Here is an 18,676-nt window from a genome sequence, read left to right on the forward strand (position 1 = left end):
TATAATTCAATACATTTCCCACATTGGAAAAATAATTGGGATGGAACTTTGATGAAGTGAAAATTTACCGTTTCTATTTGAATATAACGTATATTTTTGAAAGTGATAATGTATGGAGAAGTTTGAAGAACTACAACGCTTAGGCCCGGTTGCACAACAGCCGGTTAAATTTTAACCGTGATTAATTTTATGAGAACCAATCAGAGAAGGCGTTTTTGAAAAGACGGCTTCTCTGATTGGTTCTCGTGGAATTAATCACGGTTAAAATTTAACCGGCTGTTGTGCAACCGGCACTTAATCTGAAAATGATCATTCCATCGCTGTAACAATGATTTATCGTTCATAAAAAAGAAGAAATGATAGCTGTGATAAGAATTGTTGCATGTGTTCAATGGAATGAATGATTCAAGACAATAACTTGAAATGCGAGCCTTTTTGATCTGGAAGCTGGCTGTACCGTCTCTGACAAATGACTGAAAGTTGTAACAAATCCCCCTTGAGCCCACCATTTCACCTCCAACTTGCCGGCTCATCCGTTATCCACAAGCCCGGACTTACGTGTTGGCTGTAGCTTATTTTTTCAGCCTACAGAATTCATCCATTGAAGTGGGTCAGGATAAAAACGTTCACTTCGAAAGCAGGGGCAAGATAGGCAACAAGCTTAACTTGAAACTTACGCTCTTGTGGACTTGGAACTATAGTATTATCAAATGCATAGGAAGCAATCCAGCATGATATAAAATTATAAAAGTACGTATTTTGTAAGATATAATATTATAATGTTGTTGTACAACATGAACATGAGTACTTGTAATAAGATTTCTGATGCCTAGGTGCCTAGGATTAAAGTTCAATAGTCTTTTCATGTAAACTGTGATTGTAGTGAGTGGATTCGTTTGATTAAAACGATTAACAGATTAACAAATAGTATAATATTTGTTTTTGCTCTCTTAGCTTCACAAAATTGGACTTGAGGGTGGGAATGATATCAACCAGCTTTGTGTATTATCAATGCATTTCTCATTCACAGACTTTCATATTATAAGTGAATTCAATTTTTACTAAACGCTCACGCGGATCCGCAAATTTGTTATTCTAATCGACGATCCACGTGAAGACATCGAAACGTATTCTTGAAAATTGACTCGCGTGATCAATACGTTAAATTCAACAATTTAATAAAGTAAAATACAATCAAATGAATGGAATCTATTTTTGAATTTGATTCAAAGTTCTTTCCAAATTCCAAAGAGGGAACTAGAAGATTTGAAATTTTGCTCCAATTGTGTAATTCGAATAACTAAGAATCGACAGATTTCAGAATCCAGAGTGAACTCTCCTACAACCAAATATGATCATTAATAATGATCTTCCTTTTAGATCAGTAATTAGTTTATGTTATCAACAAAGTCATCTCTATTCTTGAAACACATGTAAAAACCAAAATATAAGTTTGTTTTAGACCACAATGGTGTATGTCATACAAATTAGTTCCACATTCAATTCGAGAACAGTCTATGAGAATTATGATTGTTTGGAGCTCTGTGATGAATGATTCACTCTTACAGCTTTCACAAGTGATGAGAAGTTGATGAGAGTGAGGATTGCTCATTAATTATGCATACTACTGAGCGTTATGTGTAGAAATAATTCAATAATTCAATACCTCTATGAAATATGCATGATCAAAGGCGACATACTGTTACAATGCAGCCAACACCAACAATATCATCAACTTAGCCTCGATAATACACAATCAATCACCAGATTTCCAAGGCGTAGTTGAATAGATAGCTTGCCTTTGGAAGTTGAATTCATGGCCTCGTTTAGATTACACTAGATAACAGAAGACCAGCTCCTAATGTAGGAGTCGTTAAGATCTGATCATAACTCCAGTTCTCAGTTTGACACTGTCGATTGAATTCATGAACTGAGCTCCCTTAACGGATTACTGTCCAATCTAATCGATTCTCCTGAGATGAGTATGATCATGACCACACAGAGAATATATGATAACTTCGATATAGTGATTGATGAGCATTTGTATGAGACATATTATGTGGATCAATTATAATATTTGATCAGAGCGATTGATTGTAGCTGTAGAGAAGCCTGATGAATCTGATTTTTCGTGTTGTAACGACTTTATATTTCACTTATGCTGAGAAGAAAACAGTCAAGATTAGCTTTTCCAAGATGATCTTCCATTAACCAGCTCACACTCGGAGTATTCTCTGTGAGTTGCGGTACATTCAGTGTTCAAGTTCCGGAAGTATGAATTTCTCATCATATCCAAAACTTACTGAATGTTGGAATTGTAACATTCTCAAACCACTCTAAATAAGCCCCTCTAATCTCACTTCTCAATTGGGTGCGAATGAAGTCACAACTTGAGCTCAATAAACAATAGAGACGGAAATCGGATAAAATCACTGTCAGCTATCAAGATGAATGGTAAAAGAAGTGGAACAAAGGAATTACATTAATCTGCTTGTCAAGTGTACAGCACTCTCTTGACTTGAACGCAGAGCTCCAGCACCACACGTCACTACATCAAGCCTTTGTTGTGCAGCCTCCACAACTCTATTCAAATCACATGTTTTCAGGGCGTGACTACTGTTCACCTCGAATATCACAATCGTGCTAGCTTGCTAGCATCACACATGGAAGATTGAGAATGGTGTTTGTAATCTAAAAAATCTTATTTCTGTCGAGTGTTGATTCTATAGATGATGTGTCCAGCTTCTGAGCAACTCTTGAATGGAAAGATTCAATTTTAGTTACGTTTTTTCATAATTCGCCATAACGCAAGACTCTACGATTTGAGCATCATATTACAAATCACTCCATATATTGAGAGTTATTGATAAAAAACCCTGAGTATGCTACGTAGAATGTCTTATGATACATAGAAAAAGTTCTTCAGTGTGTTGCTCGAAATTGTCTGAATCTGATTTGTGATTTTTTACATGAATAAGAGGATTAACGAACAAAGTTGTTGCATAAACATAGTTAAAATGAAATTGATTGTTGTTTATTTATTTATTTTACAATATCTCTTTGGAGACAACAGGTCGAAACCCACAACTGCCTTGTTATAATTTTGTCAATAAAAAACATGTGAGCCTTCTCTACAACTTTTCGCTGCCGAATCAATGTAGACAAAATCCATTTTTCGAGGTTCTAATGGAAATTATCAAATCATTCCTAGTCTATAAATTTGATTTAGAAATCAAGAATTTTGCATAGTTTGACATTCATATGACATCGACATATTTAGGGGAGTTTTTTCCACTTCTAAAGTTTTGAGAGTTTCAAGAACGTTTGTCTTATTACTGATGTGGTAGAAAATTTGTCAAAGTTCAATTACATAATAATATTTGATAATCGTGATTTTTAGGTTAGCTATGTGATTATTTTCAAGTCGGTTATTTGAAATCATATTTTTGTCTCCGCAAGAGAACATGTAGTTTATACATATTACACTTTGGAGACGGTTAACTACCAACCGGTTGAGAAGCACTGATTGAAGACATGAAAAAGTTGCTAAACCAAAATAAGTATTCAAATTTACCAACAAAACCTTCCACTCCAGGCACACCTTAGATGTATATCAATGTTTTTCATGGAAGACAGTACTTAAAAAATGGGATCGCTGTCATATCATTGACTATGATCTATAATGAGCTAGAATGCCTGAATCTCCAATAACCCCTCTGACAACTACTACAATCAACAATGGAAAGAAGATATGAATTTCTTTCTGAGAAATATAAAAATTTCCCAAAGAGATGTACAGCTCTTTCTGAGAACCATCCAAATTTTCAAAGAAGTTGAGTGTGCACAAACTTCTGAACATGAGACGAATGTCTGGAGCAATAAACGAATGTTCCAATCATCCTCAGGTCGGAAGGGAATCGAGAGAGGATATTGCGGAGAGTCCGCGCTAACTTGTCGGAGTATTTGTTTTGCGGAAAGTGAATTGAATTGTGTGTGATGTACGACATGGAATTGCAATATCCATCTCGACTGTTCCCAGGTGGGTTGCGACTTGCGACTAGCGACTACGTTTATGAATGTCGCAGTCGCTGAAGTGAGCGTTCCATCCGCAATGTAGTTTAAGAAAGCTTACAAGTTATGTTATCTGCATGATACGGGCCGTTATTGAAGAGGTTGAACCACACAGGGTGGGAAACTTTGCTTTAATATTCTGTCAGGAATGTTATTTCATTCCACTTATTCCCGGCACGATGTCGTTGGGTCGGGTTGAATAATTCAGGCCGACAGACCTCCGGGGACCCGTCGTCGCCTCTGCTGTTGTCTGCTGCCGTGTGAGGGAGAGGGGGAGGATAAAGGAGAGATTCCACCCCACCCCCCACCATCATCAACCTTCATCATCGCCGCGGCGACCAACGAACTGCACAAGATGTTCTCCTCACACTCTGACCAAGACAATCCTTGAAACAACATACAATTAACATCCGCAGCGTAAACAAAGGCTCTTAGCAAGGCTAATTGACTCGACCCTTGTAGCAAATCTTGTTGAGCTATCTGTTTGGCATGAGTTTGGCACAGACTGATAGAGTGTCGAGTACAACTGGGAAGACACCAAGCAGAATAAGTCGCTGGATTGATAAGACTCTTTCTGACACTAGCTAAAATAAATAGTGGCAAGACAATTTAAGATAGACCTAATCCGTGAAGTGGTGATGATAATGATAATATATGATGGCGATGTAGAGAATATATATTGTTCTAGAATTGATTTCTAGGTTGAGCTACGAGATACAACTTCTATTGAAGTTCCATCCTCTTTCAAAATAATTTTATTAATAGGTAATTTTGTACTAATGAATAAATTGATATCATGATTATAGTTGTGTATGGTCTATTTCATGCCTCGACAATATCATGAATTTTGAAATTGTGATAATTTTTAATGAACCAATTGCGTTTAATTAGCTTTTTGTAAATTGCTCCAAATTATAAGAAACAAAATATTTTGTGGCCCACAAAATATTATTGATGAGAATGAATTGTAAATAATGTTCAGACTTGGAAAGTAGTATTCACTAGTTGTGTATGGTCTATGTCAAGCCTCAACAATATCATGAATTTTGAAATTGTGATAATTTTTAATGAACCAATTGCGTTTAATTAACTTTTTGTGAATTGTTCCAAATTATAAAAAACAAAATATTTTGTGTCCCACAAAATATTATTGATGAGAATAAATTGTAAATAATGTTCAGACTTGGAAAGTAGTATTCACTAGTTGTGTATGGTCTATGTCATGCCTCAACAATATCATGAATTTTGAAATTGTGATAATTTTTAATGAACCAATTGCGTTTAATTAACTTTTTGTGAATTGTTCCAAATTATAAAAAACAAAATATTTTGTGTCCCACAAAATATTATTGATGAGAATAAATATTTAATAATGTTCAGACTTGGAAAGTAGTATTCACATTCCCACAAAATATTATTGATGAGAATGAATAGTAAATAATGTTCAGACTTAAAAAGTAGTATTCACATATAAAATTTGCTTTTGAAGCTCACACAATTCTAATCAAATATTGGATTGATAAAAGGAGTTCGAATTGTGTAGATTAGACCTTGTAAGATGTATGATGATTATGGAGTGCTGATGTATGAAAGACGAAGTATCATTTCGTATTATTATCTACAGTAACCTAATAGAATAGTTGGAATGTGAACGTTTTCTATAGATCTTGTGAATTATTGATAAGTATATAGGATAAATTAAGAATTTTTCAATTCATCACGTATGAAATAACCAAAAACAACAGAATTGTTGAACTTTCTGCACCAAATTGATCATATTGAAATTTTTGAATCATGACACCCGAAAAGTAGCATGGGAAAGATGATAAAGAATGATATCAAGGAGGCTCAAAAATTGGTCAAAGGCAGTGAGACTTACTCATTGTAAATATTTAAGCGTTTCAGATGAGACTATGACAAGATTCAAGATACCTCATTATTCAGTAAAGCTGTTTCTAAAGTAAATTTCATGTTAGTATTTTATTTGGGTGATAAAAGCGGAATGATTCAGTTCTCTGAAACTTATCATATTATGCTAATAAAACCCTGCATGGGGTAATTAGGTATCAATGGATAGATTTGATTGGAATATTCGAAAACATGGATAACTAGGATAACTATAATTTGAATGCTTCACAGGAATGTTAGTGGTGTTGAACTAAACTGCTTCGCACTTGACTTCCATTCCAACAAAAGAGAGCTTCGAAATGGAATGGTGTTCATTAATAGAGAAAGAGCGAATAAATGTGCAAGAGCGAGAGATAGAGAGAATGCTTTTGCATGTCCATGACTAGGTGTCTGAACGTGTACAAACCAGAGATTTGAGTAGAATGTATGGAACGTATATTGGGTACGTGTATGGATCCTTTTATATAGCATCGAAGCGAGCCGAGTGAAATGCGGTGAACACAGACCGTATTCAGAATTCATATAGGATTGGAGAACGAGAGCCAAATTGAAAGTCGAGTGATATTTGACTGTTGTTCCCTGACTTATATCATCCAAAACACATATACTGCGCTCATTGGGGCTCCAATAGTTTCTGTCTCTGCCTTTTCTGTCCATCAGTGGCTTCTCTTGTGTGTCATATTTGATCAGCGGGATATCCAATTCTGTTCTGAGCTGAAAAAATACCACTTTTATTGCAAACACTAGTTTGTTCCCAGTGAACCAGAATTTCAAGAATTTCATTTCCATGGTCTGTTGTTTACATAGAGCTTTTGATATTCATACTAACAAATTAAAACAGTACCGCGGTCAAAAAATTTCGAGTACAATAATAATAATTCAACTGTGATTTTTCCTTTTGTCTGTGTTGAAGGTAAAAAATATTTGTTCAATCTACATGGATTTCTCCACAGAAAAACTCACTGAATCAAAACAAAATTCACTCTATCATTCCTTTCCAGTCACACACTCGCTGAACTTTTGTTGCATAGGCTACATCATGTTTTGATATTCTTTTGGAAAACCATAAAGTCTAGAAGTATCACAAGAATTGGGTTAGCTCGAACCTCTATGCTCTTTCAAATACCTCTCACCCTTTCAAAACTCACGTGTCATTTGTCACTTGTCATTAATCATGAGTGAGACAAACATATTGATATCAACTTGTTTTGTCTATAGTCATGAGTGAGATAAACATATTGATATCATTTTAAAATGTATGAGTTCAGGGCTACTTATTTTTATCCATGAAATAGAATTATAGAACCCTTTTTTAAATTAATAAATTAATAGAATAATAGATAATTAATTTGTATTTTTAATATATTATTTTAATAATTTCAAAAAAGGGTATTTTATAAATATTGATATGAACTCGTTTTGTCTTAGTTATGAGTGAGATAAACATATCGATATTTTCTATTCAATTTTTAATTAAAACTGTTTGGAACTAGAAATTTGCCTGAGAATCCATTTAATAACAATACCATTTATTTACAATAGAGTCTGGAGTGTAATGTGAAGACGAGAGAAAATTTCTTCTCTCAACATAATATCAACAGGTAGTTGAAAAGAAACAACATTCTGCAGGGACCAAGTCAAATAATGGGAGAATCCTTGTCATCAAATAACATGAGGAAAAGATGATTTATTAGTTGTTTAAAAATTCAATTTTCCTGCTTAATGTAAGAAGTTTTTGAAACTTGCTGTATAGTCGCTTCTGGAACTTTCTAGAATTACTCAGTGCTTTCCATAATTTTACAGCGTAACTGTAATGCGCTACATAAAAATCAACTCTCTTTATATGTTCTTCAAACTTCTAAATGTTCTTCATGACTCAACTATATCCATGGCATTGACAAAGTTCCTACCTAAATGCATAATCAAATAATTATTTCTCAGTAATTTAGGCACGCAAGACTTCCTATTCTCTCATTAGAAAGAGAAAAATATAATATTCCTACCAGCTAAACTTCTGGCCCTATTATTCATATTTTCACACAAGAAATGTATAGTGCTGCTTCCTCATCTTATTTCTAGGGAAACAATAAACCTTTTGTGTTTCGTTTAGATGTGGCGTGTGTTCGTGGCGCGTAAGTCTTCAGATTGAAACTCTCATCTTTTAATCATAAAATTGTTGTTAAACATGAGGTGAAGATTAATAATATATACCCTCTATTGAAAAATGGACGCGAGTTACAAGTTACCTCTAATATCACTAATAAATAAATGATAAAATAATAAATAAATAAATGTTTTATTGTAGCAGCAAAAGAGGAACATCAAATGCATTACAACGTCAAATGGTAACAAAAGTAGACATATAAAAAATAAATAGAACTATTAAATAATATAAGTCACAATCGCACACAGGTAAATCATTATAACTAATTCTACACCAAGAAATTTTCCTCTGATCTCAATGTAACAATTAAGTAATAAGGCTATTCCACTTCAAGATTTATTTCGAAAAACTCATTTATTTTATAAATACAATTTTCTGACAAAATTGCTTTTAATTTGTTTTTAAATTTTTTAATCTCTAGGTTCCTGATTGAAGGAGGTGAAAAATTATATAATTTTATCGCTGTATAGATGAATGTTTTTTAAGTCCTGGTGTAATTGAACCTGATTAAACTCAAAGTAGCCCTATTCCTTGTTCCATATGAGTGATATGAACCCAAAGCATCATATAAATGGATAATTATGGAACTTGATGTAAGTTATGCCCCAAATTGAACGAAAGTCACATTAGACAGTGACTTGCATGTGATGTTCTAAATCAGCTTACTTCCCATTGGTAGTGAAGGATAAATGAGAACTAATGAACCCAATGAATAATTAGACATCTCCTCGATTTTGGAGGTGTGAACTACTAATTCAGCTACTGTTACATTATCTTCATGTTATGACTCTGAGAAGTGTATTCAACGTTGAGTATGTGATAGAAAGGTTATTGATTCATTACAAGAACAACTGAACTGGAAAAGTTGAAAGTTGAAATTAAAAATTGGATGAAATTCACAGGTTCATCTGAAAGGCTGTGCTAAGAGTTTAATATTTCAGTAAGAATTCTATCGAATTTTTCAATTAGACTTGATCGGCTAAAGTTGAGATACGAATGTTGTGAAAATTTTCTTAATAATCCCTATCTCAATAAAAATAATAATAATAATAATTTTATTTCTCAATAAGCATTCATTACAAACACAACATTACTACAAGATATAATTATTCTATTGAGAAGACACTCCCGAGAAAAATTCTATTTTGGGAGTTGCCATCAAAGTCCATTTGTATAATTTATTTGATGCAATCAATTAAAAATAAATTAACTTAAACCATAAAATGTAAATATTCTAACAAAAGAGCTTACAGTCGTAATTTTTACAAAAGTTATTAATAAAAGTTATTAAAAGACTGAAATATAATAATACCGAGGATATTTGAATGATCTCCACATCTGGGAAAGGATATTTCTATCTTTAATCGGAATAGACGGAGATCTCACAACCCAAAGAACTACATATAGGATGTAAATTTCAATTTAACAGGTGATTGAATCTGATTTGAAAATCCTTATATTCTTTAGTAGATATTTTTGCAAAGGATGCATGTTCAAACAAATAATTCAGGCAAGCTAAGAGTTTAATTTGAGACATATTTAGCCGGTGGTACTGTGGACGGAGCCCAGTACATTTTTGGACTTTCAAATATTATAGTTTACTGACAATGTATATTGAGGCTTCGTCAGCCCCGAAAAACCCCTGATGCGACAACCGTCACCTTCATGCGTGTAAGTGATGAAGATTGTCAATTGACACTCTACAACAAAGGCATCGCTAAAAATTGAAATCATTGGTCAAACGTTGTGAATTACGCACTTCAAATGATTGCTCAAATGCTAGTTCAGGTTTATCTGTGCGTATCATGTGTCTGTTTAGCATTGTTTCAATCCGCAGCGCCATGAATATTCACGTTCAACTTCTGCTATTCAGGTTGCTCCTACTTCGAAACCAAAATTTCCGGTCGGGAGTGAACAAGCATGTTCGATTTCTCTTGTTCGTAGCGAAAAGCTTTACAGTACGAGGAGGTAGCATACGCCTTGTATTGGTTTTCCATTCTGTTCAGTCCGAGTCCCGACCAAGTCCCGTCAAATATACTGGTTCTGTAGTATACATTGAAACTTGCAATGTAGTAGGCATTGAAACTTGCTGAGTAGCCATTAAAGTATTCACAGTACCACCATAACTCTTTCCTCATCAACAATGACGAGTTTTATCAAACTTGATATGAGTTCGAAATAAATTAATATTCTATCCTATTCTAGTTTGTATTGTAAGACCTAAGACCTAGTTTCGTGTATAATGGAACTTTGTATTACCAGTATGACTATTGTTGATGCTGCTCTTGTAATAGGATATGAGATGTGTGAATTAATAAAATTGGGATTAAATCCAACGAACCATAAAAATGCTATCATGATTTAAAGAAAGAATTGTTGAAAATTGATTTTTTTTCCAGTCTCTCTCAATTCTATAGATTGCGGAGATGTTTTGTGATATATATTCCAGATCGGTGCGATATGAGTACCGTATGTATTTAGGCAATCATAACGGACAATAGCAAGGGTACAGTTATGTAGCTGCTTAAACAGTATTTGACATGATATCTAGAAGAGGACAGGCCTGTTGACTCTTTTTATAATTCAATATTTTGTTGCAGAAATTTGGTCACCTACATTGGCACTAGCTTAAAGTTCCACTTGAATTTCGGTTCAACTGAGTTTATTTATTTATTTATCCAATCATTCAGAATTATTCAACCTACAGAAAAGTACCACAGGCTAACTCACACCCAAAACGGTTCTAATTCTAATTTATACAACACTCAAAATGAAGCTAGAGGTTATGTAAGTCATTTCAAAATTCTTCAATTACACACTCAATTTACAATCCATAGACACAGAAATCATTTTCAAATCAAAAAAAATACTTCCAAATTGAATTAAATTAATTACAAATTAATGGAAAATTCCAAACATTGAAAAAACTATGAAACTTTAGGACCGAAAAGACAAACACACTATTCAGAACTTGAAGGTAGTGAATCTCCAGAGAATAATCTAAAAATAATTATTCATTTAATATTATTCATATATGCAATTACAATCCAGGTAAAACCAACTAAATCCTACTATTATTCAACAAAATCAAAGTTTAATGCTTTGAACTACCCTGAATAATAAATTCTGGAGCTGAACGTTCTGACAACAGAGAGAACAGCTGAAAGGAATTTTAATGAGAGCTACAATCAAAAAATTGTTTGCCCGAGCGGGAATCGAATCTCCTATTTGCCAAACAGGTATGCAGTGAAGTTATGGAGGTATGTACAGTATATTTATGTACCTGTTTGCTGAACTGGTGGAGCAAGGCTCGAATTCCGCCTGGCAAATAATTTTTGGATAATTATAGCTCTCATCGGAATTCCTCCCAGCTGTTCTCCCTGCTGTTGATACTTTCAGTTAAAGAATTTTAACAAGTTCACCAACATCATAATTATGTATGCTATGATTTTCATGATTGAAAATGACTTTTCATCAGAATTGATTTTCTAATAAATATAATATGATTGTGCAAGAAATCTAGAAAGCCTCATTAGTGATTCTATTGTATCTGTATTATATCGTGAAATATTTTCTGTCATTTGAATTGAAGTTATCAGTTATTAATTTGTTCCTCTCCAATAATTTCTTCCACAATCAATCAATCCAATCAATGTTTTCAATTACTGTTACTCTCCTTTTGTGTAGAACCTATTGTTTGATAAAATTTGTATAATTGTACTGCATTGTCCGCAAAATAAACTATAATAATTTAAATTAATAAATTTATTTCAGCACTCCACCTTATAAAGTTTTGAATTATTGTTATAGAAGAGAATATTTCAAAATTCAAAATGTCTATAAAAATTCAATCCAGCATAATTCTAAAACTTGGATACTGTACGGCAAAATTTAAAACAATTCCATTACCATTTCATCCAAATATTCTAGTCAATCATATATATTGTATCCTATTAAATTAAGCGAGCAATTTCTGTATTTTTATATCTGGCTATTCTTATAAATCTGGTTATTTATGTTCAACGGATCTCGAAAACGGCTCCAACGATTTCCACGAAATTTGGAACATAGTAGGTTTTTATATATTAATTCAATTGCACAAGATCTCATCCTTGGGAAAACTCGCTGAACGACATTAAAAGGACAATTCATCCTTGGCTGAAACAGCTGAGACTTTCGTCGTCTGTGGATAGTAAAAAAGTGAGTGAGCGGGTGAGTATGTGAAAAATCGAAATATCGCATCCCCGAAATTCCTAGCCCAACTTATAGCCAGCTGTGAAATATAAACACGATGATTTTAGAGAATTTATTGTGTTCTGTTTATCAATAAATGAATAAAAATAACGAGCGAAGCTCGGTGCCCCGATATTATGTATAATATGAGTAGATCAATAAATTTTAATAATCATGGTAATCAATCTATTGCAGGACTCTAGCTTATAAAGTCTGAAATTATTGTTATAAGAGAATTCTAACTGACAGCCTTTATGAAGAATTGATGCCAGTATAATTTTGAAACTTGGTTTTGTAGAGCAAAGTATAACCCACTCCCATCACCTGTAATATTCTCTTCAAATATTCCCGTCCATCCAATTCATTGTATCTTTATGATATGAGTGAATCAATAACTCCCATTTATTCATAAATGAGAAACTGAGAACGAATGATTTGGAAGCAATCAATTCTTTGTGGAAAGAATATTTTTTAAACGTAGAAATGATTTGATTTGTTATTATTGACTATTATATTCATATATTTGATGATATATTTAGCTATTCTTGTCACAAAACATTAAAAATTGAAAAACTCTGAATGTTCAAATATCCCCGTCCATCTTATTCATTGGATCTTTATGATTTGAGTGACTCAATAACTCCCGTTTCTTCATGAAGGAGAAACTGAAAACGAATAATTTGTAAGCAATCAAGTGTGGAAAGAATATTTTTTTAAACGTAGAAATGATTTGATTTGTTATTATTGACTATTATATTCATATATTTGAACAGAATGCTAGTCGGAAACTGTCTTCATTTGGTTTCAATCGACATTATACTTTCCGACTGGCATTCTGTTCAATAGAACGTCTCTGCATTTTTTTGTTGATATTGTGGAATAGCCCATTAAGATTTTCTGTGAATTGTTGTTGCTTTCATAGTTTTTTATCTCTCTGTTATGTTTGATTTATTTGTATATATTGAATTTCTCTTGAATGTTCACTTTTGAATAAAGTTTTCTGTAATTCTTATAATAGATAAAATGAGAAATCTCAACTCGAGCTGACGGCGAAAGCCAAGCTTAGGATGTTATGAATTTGTATTCTTGTATAGTGTGCTGTTGAGGATAAAACATCATATTATTATTATTATATTCATATATTTGATTATATATTCAGCTATTATTGACAAAAACATTAAAAATTGAAAAATTCTGAATGTATCATATTCCTGTGATACTGGAATGGTCCATTTTTTCTTTCTAGATGGGTGGAGGGGAAGGTTGGGGGAGCGCGAGGTGGCAAGAGGAGAGGTTGGTGGCTGGCAGATTTCTTTGTTTCCATGGCAATGTCGCTTCCAACTGTGCAGCTCGGCAACTTTGCAATTCCGTTAACGTATATGGCGTGCAAACTAGATTCCGGCATCATTATCACTATAATATGCAGAATCTCATCACAAGGACTTGAGAACGGGATGCAAAATTCAAAATGGCTACCTCTAGTAGTCTGCATTGCCCCAAGTAGCATGTTTCGCGAACAATCACGGTTTTCATCAAACGAGAAATTCTGTTCCCATCATGATACTTAGAAATCGAGGTAGCTTCAATGATGAATTGAGGAACTCAATTAATAATTGCATGAACGATTTTCGAATTTCAATTAAGTTCAAAATACCTGTTGTTTCATTTAAAAATTCCATCCGTAGATCAAACCATGATCTCTGTGATAATGATGAAAATATATTTCGAAAAATATATAGGAGACTACTGGATTTGACATAATATCAAGACCTCAGAATATCCGAGTCAAGATTCCATTCTTAAAATTAATACAAGTAGCTTGTTTAATGATTGAAAATATTGTCATATAATCGGTTATGCCGAGCAACAAAGTATGATGGAAATAATTTTAATGTAAAATATAAAGCAAAATACAAAAGTTACCTCTTCAAGAAATTCTTATAATGTCTCAGAATATACAAATAATATTACCTCACGCTTTTATGAAATTCCTATAATATTGATTAAAACTATACCATAATATGTATCAAATCAGAGTTGAATCAGGGTTATTAGAAAGCCATCTATCTATCAAAATTCAATTGAATCGTTTCAATTGTTAGTAATTTTTAGAATATTGAAGTCATATTTGAATGAATCAAACAGATCTCAATTGGGATTAACAGAGTTGAGAATTACAGCGATCTTTCCATTAGAGTTGGAATTCAAATTTCCAAAATTTTTAGAAATACAGAGTTTCTAGAAATCTTCATGTTTTAGAATTCATGAACTTGCCGCGATTAGTTCATGCTTCGAGATCTGCTGAATCCAAAAATTATTGAAGAAAAATGTGATATTCCTATCATTAATTTTTTCATAATATAATTAATTTCTACCCTGAATTATTTATTATAATAGTCTGTAGGTTTTGTATTTATTATAATAGTCTGTAGGTTTTGTATGACTTCGGTAGGAAGATGGACCTGGAAGATGATATCCTGGAAGATGGACCAACGTACACATGTAGTTGTCCCTCCTCCATACTTATCCACATTGAATAACCTAACAAGCCAGTTCATGTTCAAGGTTTAAAACGAACGAATAGATTTATTGATTGAAAGATGATTGAGACGCAATAGTATTTTGTATGTTGTGATATAATGGCGTTATCATGCAGCGACAGGTATGTTTGCTACACCTGTGGAATGAGAGCAGCCAGTAACCAGGGTTACTGCTGTTGTAGAATTAGGGAACAATTGGCTACTTACTCTGGAATTGAAGTAGAACAAGGACAAGAAGAGCAGTGGCGTAGAGGTGGGACATCTCTGGAGTAGTTCAGCAAACGGTGCTGTTGGTCAGTGACAGAAGCAATAGAGCAACCTGCTGGCATGGCAGCCCCATCGTGCGTGTGGGGCGATCCAGGCTCCAGGCTCCACTGAGCTTGCAGTATGTACCTCGTCAGAGCACCCCCACCACCAAACCACCCCACCGCACCCCACCCCCCATAACCCCCTTCTGGGGTCCCACCCCGCCCCCACCCATAACCCAACCAACCCCGCAAACTTGTATTAACAGCCACCTTCTTATTATTACTCAACTAATAACGTTTTCTCTGGTGGCTACCCTGCTCGTCTATATCAAACAGAACGCTTTTCACTCCATGACATGGAAACATTATTCAATCGAATTGTCTTGCACATCTCTCCCTACCACAACAGACAAGTCACAGTATATCACCCCCAATTGCCTCTCATCTGAACTACTGACCTATTTTACTTTGTTTCTCATTTTACCCAGTCGCGCGATCCACTTTATTGGAAATGAATTGCTGCATTCCGATATTGGATTTCACTATTCCTATTGATACCCTCACAACATATTAAAACATCATCAATAGAGGCTAAAAAAGATACAAGTATTTCCTTAATAATCCCTATCTCAATAAAATAATAATAATAATAATTTTATTTCTCAATAAGCATTCATTACAAACACAACATTACTACAAGATATAATTATTCTATTGAGAAGACACTCCCGAGAAAATTCTATTTTGGGAGTTGCCATCAAAGTCCATTTGTATAATTTATTTGATGCAATCAATTAAAAATAAATTAACTTAAACCATAAAATGTAAATATTCTAACAAAAGAGCTTACAGTCGTAATTTTTACAAAAGTTATTAATAAAAGTTATTAAAAGACTGAAATATAATAATACCGAGGATATTTGAATGATCTCCACATCTGGGAAAGGATATTTCTATCTTTAATCGGAATAGACGGAGATCTCACAACCCAAAGAACTACATATAGGATGTAAATTTCAATTTAACAGGTGATTGAATCTGATTTGAAAATCCTTATATTCTTTAGTAGATATTTTTGCAAAGGATGCATGTTCAAACAAATAATTCAGGCAAGCTAAGAGTTTAATTTGAGACATATTTAGCCGGTGGTACTGTGGACGGAGCCCAGTACATTTTTGGACTTTCAAATATTATAGTTTACTGACAATGTATATTGAGGCTTCGTCAGCCCCGAAAAACCCCTGATGCGACAACCGTCACCTTCATGCGTGTAAGTGATGAAGATTGTCAATTGACACTCTACAACAAAGGCATCGCTAAAAATTGAAATCATTGGTCAAACGTTGTGAATTACGCACTTCAAATGATTGCTCAAATGCTAGTTCAGGTTTATCTGTGCGTATCATGTGTCTGTTTAGCATTGTTTCAATCCGCAGCGCCATGAATATTCACGTTCAACTTCTGCTATTCAGGTTGCTCCTACTTCGAAACCAAAATTTCCGGTCGGGAGTGAACAAGCATGTTCGATTTCTCTTGTTCGTAGCGAAAGCTTTACAGTACGAGGAGGTAGCATACGCCTTGTATTGGTTTTCCATTCTGTTCAGTCCGAGTCCCGACCAAGTCCCGTCAAATATACTGGTTCTGTAGTATACATTGAAACTTGCAATGTAGTAGGCATTGAAACTTGCTGAGTAGCCATTAAAGTATTCACAGTACCACCATAACTCTTTCCTCATCAACAATGACGAGTTTTATCAAACTTGATATGAGTTCGAAATAAATTAATATTCTATCCTATTCTAGTTTGTATTGTAAGACCTAAGACCTAGTTTCGTGTATAATGGAACTTTGTATTACCAGTATGACTATTGTTGATGCTGCTCTTGTAATAGGATATGAGATGTGTGAATTAATAAAATTGGGATTAAATCCAACGAACCATAAAAATGCTATCATGATTTAAAGAAAGAATTGTTGAAAATTGATTTTTTTTCCAGTCTCTCTCAATTCTATAGATTGCGGAGATGTTTTGTGATATATATTCCAGATCGGTGCGATATGAGTACCGTATGTATTTAGGCAATCATAACGGACAATAGCAAGGGTACAGTTATGTAGCTGCTTAAACAGTATTTGACATGATATCTAGAAGAGGACAGGCCTGTTGACTCTTTTTATAATTCAATATTTTGTTGCAGAAATTTGGTCACCTACATTGGCACTAGCTTAAAGTTCCACTTGAATTTCGGTTCAACTGAGTTTATTTATTTATTTATCCAATCATTCAGAATTATTCAACCTACAGAAAAGTACCACAGGCTAACTCACACCCAAAACGGTTCTAATTCTAATTTATACAACACTCAAAATGAAGCTAGAGGTTATGTAAGTCATTTCAAAATTCTTCAATTACACACTCAATTTACAATCCATAGACACAGAAATCATTTTCAAATCAAAAAAAAATACTTCCAAATTGAATTAAATTAATTACAAATTAATGGAAAATTCCAAACATTGAAAAAACTATGAAACTTTAGGACCGAAAAGACAAACACACTATTCAGAACTTGAAGGTAGTGAATCTCCAGAGAATAATCTAAAAATAATTATTCATTTAATATTATTCATATATGCAATTACAATCCAGGTAAAACCAACTAAATCCTACTATTATTCAACAAAATCAAAGTTTAATGCTTTGAACTACCCTGAATAATAAATTCTGGAGCTGAACGTTCTGACAACAGAGAGAACAGCTGAAAGGAATTTTAATGAGAGCTACAATCAAAAAATTGTTTGCCCGAGCGGGAATCGAATCTCCTATTTGCCAAACAGGTATGCAGTGAAGTTATGGAGGTATGTACAGTATATTTATGTACCTGTTTGCTGAACTGGTGGAGCAAGGCTCGAATTCCGCCTGGCAAATAATTTTTGGATAATTATAGCTCTCATCGGAATTCCTCCCAGCTGTTCTCCCTGCTGTTGATACTTTCAGTTAAAGAATTTTAACAAGTTCACCAACATCATAATTATGTATGCTATGATTTTCATGATTGAAAATGACTTTTCATCAGAATTGATTTTCTAATAAATATAATATGATTGTGCAAGAAATCTAGAAAGCCTCATTAGTGATTCTATTGTATCTGTATTATATCGTGAAATATTTTCTGTCATTTGAATTGAAGTTATCAGTTATTAATTTGTTCCTCTCCAATAATTTCTTCCACAATCAATCAATCCAATCAATGTTTTCAATTACTGTTACTCTCCTTTTGTGTAGAACCTATTGTTTGATAAAATTTGTATAATTGTACTGCATTGTCCGCAAAATAAACTATAATAATTTAAATTAATAAATTTATTTCAGCACTCCACCTTATAAAGTTTTGAATTATTGTTATAGAAGAGAATATTTCAAAATTCAAATGTCTATAAAAATTCAATCCAGCATAATTCTAAAACTTGGATACTGTACGGCAAAATTTAAAACAATTCCATTACCATTT

The 18,676-nt window shown here is 33.5% G+C and overlaps 1 protein-coding gene across 6 annotated transcripts in view; it reads right to left on the reverse strand.

The window, feature by feature from the left end:
• LOC111049967 (neuronal acetylcholine receptor subunit alpha-7) overlaps positions 1-15,292 on the reverse strand; it is a 148,353-nt gene extending 133,061 nt beyond the window's left edge. For 4 of the 6 annotated variants that reach the window (XM_039420546.1, XM_039420544.1, XM_039420548.1 and 1 more), the window contains exon 1: positions 15,124-15,292. In XM_039420546.1, the coding sequence (XP_039276480.1) occupies positions 15,124-15,178 (55 nt within the window). In that variant the 5' untranslated portion in view covers positions 15,179-15,292. The remainder of the gene's footprint in view (positions 1-15,123) is intronic. The other 2 variants (XM_039420547.1, XM_039420545.1) reach the window with 1 other exon arrangement.
• Between the last annotated feature and the right edge of the window lie 3,384 nt (positions 15,293-18,676).

The sequence above is a fragment of the Nilaparvata lugens genome, chromosome 2 (genome assembly GCF_014356525.2).
Source record: "Nilaparvata lugens isolate BPH chromosome 2, ASM1435652v1, whole genome shotgun sequence".
Taxonomy (NCBI): domain Eukaryota; kingdom Metazoa; phylum Arthropoda; class Insecta; order Hemiptera; family Delphacidae; genus Nilaparvata; species Nilaparvata lugens.